The 8,937-nt window shown below is 39.7% G+C and overlaps 1 protein-coding gene across 1 annotated transcript; it reads left to right on the forward strand.

Annotated features, from left to right (window-relative positions):
- The first annotated feature begins 2,166 nt into the window (after positions 1 to 2,166).
- LOC121610924 lies at positions 2,167 to 8,720 on the forward strand. Its single transcript, XM_041943249.1, has 7 exons — positions 2,167 to 2,286; positions 4,231 to 4,354; positions 4,587 to 4,619; positions 4,772 to 4,811; positions 5,707 to 5,739; positions 5,848 to 5,892; positions 7,788 to 8,720. The coding sequence occupies exons 1-7, from the start codon at positions 2,228 to 2,230 to the stop codon at positions 8,135 to 8,137; spliced, it is 684 nt and encodes a 227-aa protein (XP_041799183.1). The 5' UTR covers positions 2,167 to 2,227; the 3' UTR covers positions 8,138 to 8,720.
- The last annotated feature ends 217 nt before the right edge of the window (positions 8,721 to 8,937 follow it).

The following is an 8,937-nucleotide window of genomic DNA, read 5'->3' on the forward strand; positions in this document are numbered from 1 at the left end:
AGCATGAAACCAAACAGTGAAGTCAAATAGAAATTGACCCTCACTCTCTGTCCCGCTCTGCAAGTGCAACTTTCACTACTGTTTTCAAACCAGGATTTCTCATCCTCACTTCTACATTTACATTTGATATACTGAAACCGCTTCTCTTACCATCAGTGTAATTCCACAAACAACATTTAAGCAATAAGGCGATATGTTATCATACTATTTCCTATACTATCTTATCTTATCTTATAGAAACGCTGGTTAGGTTTCACTTTGCATTTTAACTGCTTTCATGATGTGAGTAAAAGTAAAAGCAGGGCAGCTTCTTCTGTGCAATGAAATGCAATCTGCTCACCATAAAGCCTCCTTTACAATGTTCTTGCTGTTGCAAATTGGTTGTATAGAAACTTTAAACAAGGCAGAGTTGCGCTAAAAACCCCCGAGTTTTAGTTTTTAGTTTAGTTTTTAAGTAAGATGAAAAACAAAATCTACAGTCCTCATTCTGTGTAAAAACCAAAGTCTCTTATCTGAGATCATCCAAAGATACATTTGTCTGGTAACAAATTGACTCTTTGTGTTTCTTTAGAAAAGCTTCCCGATTGAGCTGCAGTGGAAGGATGATTTCCTTTAATTGGACAGTTGGACAATAGAACAGAACAGAAATGTTACACTTCACTTCAGCTTTGTTTCTTATAACTGGGGAATCACTCCAACATAAACGACGACAGACTCCACAGGCAGCGTTATGTAGCACCCATCTAAACTCCAAACGAAGGACATTTTAAACTATAAAACACTGTGTCAGTTATCCCAATAAACAAAAAATAAAGTTATCTATAATATAAATCTATATAATCTCACTATGCGCTTCACACAGATTACCTAATGGATATATTTAAGCAACTACTCTTGAATGATAAGTGCTGGTAAGAAGCTAAATGACCAAAAAGAAAAAAGCCACAACAAAGCCCAGCAACCAAAAAATGACCCAAAAAAAATGATGGGTGGGAATTTACACTCTGCCCTGACTTGGTACTGGTGTGGCATATCTTACTCACACTGTCTTCTGAGTAGTTTAAAATAAACTCCGAAAAAATCCCGTGCCAGTGCCAGTGAGGCGCTTTTTCACATTCAATGCGTGAGAAACTTTCAAGTTAGATTAAATGTGTCCCTTAATTGGTTTGTCAAGGAACAGGGAGGAAGCTAGTGGCTGAATTCGCTTTCTTAACATTTTATACTTCAAATCTATAACATGTAAGCCCGTGTTTAGCTGATATCGTATATTCTGAGTATTACAGACATAAAATATGTGAAAAATCTTACTCATATTGTCCTCTTGGTGGTTTAATGAGACTTTATTTACTATTGAATCTTACTGATGTGCACTTTTTTGTACCAAACACATGAACTTTGTGCATTTTGTCCCATAACTGATTAGTCAAACAGGGAACAGGAAGAATGGCTGATTTTCAAAGAAACCCCCAAATGTATCTGAACATGTAATTCTGGGGTGTGTTCAAGCACTTCATGAAGCTGGAAATTTACTCCTTTGGGGCTTTTTGACACTTTTAACTTTAACTTAACTACAGACTGTATGTGAACACGCATTTATACTATACTTACATACTGAGTCTTTCGGTAGCCTTTGGAGATCAGAATGAGGCAGCAGCATGTTGGAAGGGATGTCATACCGTAGAAGAGACAGACATCAGATCAATTCAGATTAAAGGTATGGTGTGAAGAAAAAGCCCCTGTCAGATTTGTTTGGGTGTTAAACTCTGACAGTGACCTATAAACGTGGGAAATCACAACCACCCACCACAAAGTGTCAGTAAGGGGCCGCACCATTAACCTGTTTCACTAAGAACTAAGAATCGCATGTGTTCCCATGTCTTATTCAACATAACTAAACTTTCAAACAATTTGCCATTAAATGTTTTACTCTCACTTTCATTTTAGGGGCAGTTAAGTGCAGCCATTTGTTCCACATCAGAGTTTATACTATATGAAACTGCATTTTGGTTTCATTAATCCAATACAAGTTTCACACCAGTTCTTATGTGGTGCTTGACAGTTTCGCCTCACATGCAATACACTTTGCTATCCACAAGTGGAGCCACCTACACCACAGCCTCCTTCCTCCTCTCTGTCAAACCACAACTCTCTCTACAGGGGAAAAAAAAAAAAACACCATCTAATCTTCACTACAACCTCATAAAAGGAAAAACCCTCTCAACCTGTCATGTCTCTCAGAGAGAAGCAGCAGATGAATCTGGACTCTGAGAGTGCAGCACACACTGGGTGAGTCAAGATTTAGTGAGTGAATTCAGTTCCTCTCTTAAATGTGCGTCAGAATATTGTTTAACGCTCCTGTGATATCTCTGAGAGTGCCAGGCTTTCTTGTGTTGGTAGTCAGTAGTCAGTGGATCAGTTGTTGGTGAGACAAAAGTGTTGAGATGCTGAAATTCCAAACCTGTGTAAGTGTGTGTTCAAGGATGGGATTTATTTTTGTTTTAATCAAGCCATCATTTCAGAATTTCTGCAGTATTCAGAGGAAATAAAGACGTATTTTGGTACAACTGGAGTGCATCGATGTGCGTCTGTTCCCACAGTCAAAAGCCAAATGTACCATTCACAGTCATTCATAAAAAACAGATTTAACGTGACTTGTTGGGATATTGTTTGCATTTATCTACTGATACATGGCATTTTTGATTAATTAACCAATTAAAGCTCAACACTTCTGGAACAGTCAGTATAAACAAGGATGTGTGATGTAGTGTCAGGTAATTGATTCATCCGGTGAACACAGCTACATGGAAGATGCTGCAGTCCACTATGATTAAAGAGACAGCATTCAAACGACAAGTGGTATCTTGTATAGGTTTTCCCACATCAGATCCCAGAGACAGAAATTAAGTTTTCCAGTTCAGATTTTACTTATAGCTCATCAGGACTGAGTGATTAACTTGCAACCTAATCCTGTCACTGTCTAATTCTCACTCTCCCACTCCTTATCATACATCATAAACAGTGGAAAGTAAAGCAGAGCGACAACATCGTGACATTTTTCTGCAAAGGTTTGGTGGTTGATTTACAACCACTTGGCACATTCTAGGTCATTGGTATTTTAGCTGATCGCTGACAAGTTTCAGTCTATGTTATGACAAGTAAATAAACCACAAACTATCCACGGACATGCAGGACCACCAAAAAACTCCCACCTAGGTAAAGTCCCAGAGAAGCAGAAGCATGGTAGCTATACGATGATGGTACATATACCCACAATGCAATGCATGCAATACAGTCAACCTGGGATTCATACCAAAGGTCCTGCTGAGTGGGAAAGTTAATTTTAGAGCTAGTGGTTAAAGGACAGTAACGTTATTGCAACTTCGTCATATTTAATGCGCTTTTTTTATCATTCCTCTGAGTCATGTTGACATTTCTGGAATTAATCAGGAGGAGCAACACAGCAGGGAGACAGTGTCCATTCTGCTGTACCTTATCTGTTTGTCTGTTATGTGGTTAAACTGGGGTTTTATTTGCAACCTTTCAAAGTGTCTGAACACTTGTGTTTGTTGGCAGTGGTGGAAGAAGTATTTAAATCATTTACATAAGTAGGGGTACCAATTATCAAGTATTACAATGCAAACATGATCCTTTGTAGAAGTAAAATTCCCGCATTCAAAATAAAAAGCACAAAAGTATCATTAGGATATATTTGAAATGTCAAAATAAAAGCACTCCTTCAGGAAACAGACTTTGTGAGTAATATCTGTTACATTATTAGAGAATAATACTGATGCATCAATGTGCAAGTAGTATTTTAATGTTGTAGCTGGTCAAGGTGGAGCAAGTTTTAACTACTGTACATACAGCTGGGTGGTTTAGTCCTGTGGGTTTGATCCTCGGGGCCAGGTCCCTCCAAAGGGCCACTAAGTGAATCTGAAGGAGTTCTGCTACACAAATTTATTTGAGTGAAACCATGTGAGACGTTTGGAGGGTAAATGTCCATTTGGTGGAACTACAAACAACTTATGAACATCTATAAAGAGACAAGGGGCTCCATTTACACACCACTTTTTTTTTTACTTTTAACACTTTTTCATTCTGAAATGTAGTGGAATAGAGGCATAACATAGCAGAAAATAGAAATACTTATAAAACACTACTAAAGCCTGTACAATCTTATCATATATATGTCAAAACTAATGTGTGTGTATGTGTATGTGTATTTGGCAGTATGGAGTGTCAGTCGAGGTCCTCTCAGAAGTACCTGCTGCTGCAGGTGTGGTGTGGTATCCTCACTGTGGCCATGGTGGTAATGGCTGCAGTTCTCACTTCAATCAAGCCAAAGTCAGATGAGGTCAGTACATCTGGTGCAAGAAGAAAAAAAAACTCAATGACTGAATAGAAATGCAGTTGGAACAGTTTGGACAGCTATGCTAAGCTTTACATTTCATCCATGACATCCTCATGCAGCTGGTAAAGGATGGCACATAAAAAAATGATGATAAAACTATATCACATGCAAAAAAAGTAGCTTTTCAATGTGCTATATGCTATCATAACTAATATTATGTCTATATTTTAACCAGATTTCCTTTCACAAGCTTGTTGCTGCAAATCAAGTAAGTGCCTTTGGAGGATGGCTTTCACTGATTCTGACAAAATCTGATCTGTGGCTCTCTATTGTCAGTGAGACAGCAAAGTAATGGGATGGGATGATAAAGATGATGATGATGATGCAGACGATGATGGTTTGTTTTTCTATATTTTTAAGGAAGAAGTCACCACACTGAAGCCAGATGTCACTTCAGCAGGTACGCTGATTAAATGCTAAGTTCCAGTGTGTGCACTTCAAATGATGCCTTTTAAAGGTGCAATATGTACAACTTTTTGTTGAAAATGTTCACAAATGAACTAAAATTAACAGTTTTTTACATCATGTCAGACATATGTATTGTGCATGTTTAGATACCTACTGAAGCTAGCATGCTAACCAGCTAGCCTCAGCCCATCCTGTCTCTTAGTGAGTCATTGTAGCGTCCAGGCTGCCCTCAGTGTAGCAACATCTAGGTGGTTTTCTTGCTGGGTTTGGCTCCTGGCACCCTGGAGCTGACCAGTAGCACGATCAGGCCTTCGGAGGTGGGCCCTGATTGAAGCTTGCTCCTCTCCCACCTCTCCTGTCCCCACCTCATCCTGCTGTATCTTCGACGACCCCGGAGTCAAGAGTCCTGGTCACCGATCACCAATACTGCTTTCCCCGTCCTAAAACTGGCCTCTGTCAGTCTCGTAGGCTGTGTTCTGTGCCGGTCTCACGTTCACTGTGATGCTGCTGAGCCCAGTTCTGTTGCTCAGCTCTGGTTCTGGTGCCCATTCTGGCATCCGACCTTGCCGGCATTCCACGATGGGCTACGCCCCGGGCCTGAAAGCCTCCTCCTCCTTCCAGCGGTCCAAAGCTCTGGGACTCCCAGTGTGCTCTAAGCTCAGCAACAGCAGCTGCAGTTAGCAGCAGTTAGTGGTTATTGTGGTGATATACTGCCCCCTATTTGTTTGGAGTATGAATTCGAGAGGTGGCCAGTTCTTACTCATTGCACCTTTAAAGTACTTCATATTATTGCAAAAACTAAGGGCTTATGAGTATTTAAATAAAAACATAAAATGCCACATTTACATGAATTAAGCTATATTTAACTCAAATCTTTTCTTTTGCAGTCAGCACTATTATGGCTCCCTTAAAATCAATAGGTAAGTTAGATCACTTTTTACATCAATATCCCAAATGAAATTATAACAAACTGAAAGATACTAATGGCAGAGCTGAGAAAGTAACATGTACTGTGAACATTTCCGCAGGTACTGCGTCAGGATCCACTCCCTCATACATCGAGCTTGTCAAGTGTAAGTACACTTGCTCTTCTGATTAATATTCAGATTCATTATAATTCCTTCTTATGTGGTAAATCAATGTGTTTTAATAATTGTGAACATAGGAAGAAATCTTGTTGTCAACTATAGTTTTAGACAGCCGTAGAGAGTCTGTCTGAGTTACTACTTTACTGCTGTATGTGTTTGTAGTTCTTTGAGCTTGAAGGCAAAATGTCGAATAACGAGAGCTTGCTGACGTACATTGCATTTTTAAATCCACAGTCCAAATTTTTGCATTTCTCGGATCTGTTGTTTGTTTATTTCTATGAAAAAGCAGTCAGGCGTAGCGATGAGGTTTTGAGATATTTCCAAAGACAGGAAACATCAACAGTCAGTGTCAGGTTTCGACGCAGGTGCCTAAGATTTCAAAAAGTATTTCTCTCTTGAGCCACCAACATTATAAAACCGACAGATATGCCGATATGTTCTTCCCAGAGAAGTTTCAACTGACCAAAATACAAGATGTGTTCAAGGCCTGACTCTCACTTTTTATTGATCTCTGTTGCCATCATTCTGTTTCTACTATATTAAAAACTGCTGCCACACTCGACACCTACAGATGCTGAGTTGAACATGTTCTCTGGGAGCTGCTGAAAGTCATTCTCAGACACGTAGGAAGAAATTAGGTGAGGACAGGGCAGATTGAGAGGAGGCGGCTGCACCAAAGAGTAAATAACAACGCCTCATTAGAATTATTTAACCGCTATTTTTGAGTGACAAGTTGGATTAGACCAGATCTCAGAGGGTCTTTTGGGGTGAACAGGCCTGAATATGTACTTTCTGAAGCTTCCTGTTACGTGCAGTGGGGTCCTACATGAACACACACTTTTCTGCCAGAGTTACAAAAACTTTTATTTCTCATGAGAGATTCCTGTATTTCTGTTTTTGTCCTTGCTTTACTCACTGGTTTAATGTCACAAATTTGACCCAGAATGTAAAGCTGTGGGCTTATGATGAGTTTTACCCGACTTAATGTGACTCTGAGTGGCAAACTTTAAACAAATAATAACTACAGTTGATTTGCCTTCCATTGCTGCTAATATACTCAATACTCAATATACTCAATTAATGCTATAGAGATATTTGAAGGCAAGTTTTAAGCGGCTTAAAACTCTAATTGTTTGTACATCTAAAAAGTTGTACTACTTCCTTATCTACTTTTACGCTAGAACAGCAGCATGTACAGTAGATCTGTCACTTTCCAGTTTCACAACTATTGTATCTAAGAGATTAACGTGCACTACGTGCACATAACTCATCTGCATGCACGCCCATTGAGGCGAAACCACTGACTGACAGAGACAGTGTAGCCTTGTCATGTTTCCAGTCTCATGCGTTGTGCTCCTCCCACCACATTGCCTCTTTCCTGTGTGAAGTGGGTTCCTAAAACCTCAACAAACCCGAAGCGGAGCTGTAATGTGGGCTGCACTGACTTTAGATACACTTACAGCCCACAGCATCAGACACCATCACTTTATCAGGGGATGCTTAGTCTGCCATATTTCTTTAGCCAGTGATTGAAAGATCAATTCAATTCAAAGAACTTTATTAAACTTAATTTGTGCAGAGCATCAGTGCATGTGCAATTCACATACCCAGCAACACAGCACAACACAATACACCACACACACGACATACCGACAGTCCAACTGTAAGTCAAGAAGTTAGCAAAGCACAATACATGACTAGGTAATAAACACTAAAAGAGTATGCTACAAAATTAGATCAACTTTGTTTGCCTAAAGTCTTTGAGATGAAAATTTGATTGTGGATGTTTCAAAGGGGCTTGGTCGACTATAGAACTGCTAGAAATGCTTTTATTGCTGAGCAACTGAGTAAAAATTTGCAAAATCTATCTACACCTACAGACATGCATTCTTGGCAAACCTCACACAGCTGTGACCTCTGCTCCCTGGTCCTGCGTAACGACTCTATTCTCTGCACGAAGGACAGCGTCTACTTCATGTACGCCCAGGTCACCTTCAGCAAGAACCCTTCGAAAAACCAGACCAGGCGTGTGATTTTGAAAAGAAATGCCTCGTTTGGTAGAAGTGCGAGGATACTGACTGAGAGCACCTTCCCACACACAACGGAGGGCTCTGTATGGGTGGCCAAGATCGTCAGCCTCCTAGAGGGAGACAGTGTCATCTTAAATATCACAGATGATTTTCTAAGAGACAGCAAATACACATTCTGGGGTGCCTATCCGCTTCATTAGCACTGCCAGTCTCCAGGATTCGATACAGTACAAGAGAGAATCATTCAGGGTTGGACTTGCATGTTATTAGTAATCCTATACTTTCAACAGAAGTTGTTCGTCACCTGTGTTTTGTTCCCATAGCTTGCACTGGATATTTAACCAAATGTCACTCCAGATTGTCCTCAAAATCACAGGGTTTCAGTGATGTTCAACAATTACTGTATCTTGTTTCTTGCAGGGTAGTAAACCTTTTAATAATCTTTGTGGTCAACATGGAACACTAAAATGCTAAGAGCTACATCGGGCAGGGTGAGGAAGGTTTTAATAACAAAATGGACCAAAACCTTTAAATAAAAGGTCATCTTCATATCCTATTGACTTTGGATGAAAATATCTTGGCAAAACAACAAACATCAGTCCAACCTTAGCAGAGTCTCTTCTCTTGAAATTGTGTGGCGTTGTAAATAAGATAGAAGATGAAGAAGATAACTGCATTTTAAAATGTATGCAAAGTGTGACTGCCTGGGGCATGAATATGTTTGTCTTCACTGCTATGTTCTTGTGTAATTTATGAAATGGAATACTATATTGGTGGTGGTTAATTTTAAAATACTGAAAGAGTAATAAAATCTGTATTGTTTGAAAGCCACTGAGTGAATTTAATTACTTTTTATGTGCACTGCGAGCTGCCAGCTGACCACACGGTGGTGCCACCTCCCTCCAAATAAGAGGTAACACGAAAGACTGCATGTACTGTGCTTAAACTCACTATTCATGTCACGGATCACATTACGCAGCCTGATAACACATTACAATCA

Source organism: Chelmon rostratus, chromosome 8, assembly GCF_017976325.1.
Source record: "Chelmon rostratus isolate fCheRos1 chromosome 8, fCheRos1.pri, whole genome shotgun sequence".
Classification (NCBI taxonomy): domain Eukaryota; kingdom Metazoa; phylum Chordata; class Actinopteri; order Chaetodontiformes; family Chaetodontidae; genus Chelmon; species Chelmon rostratus.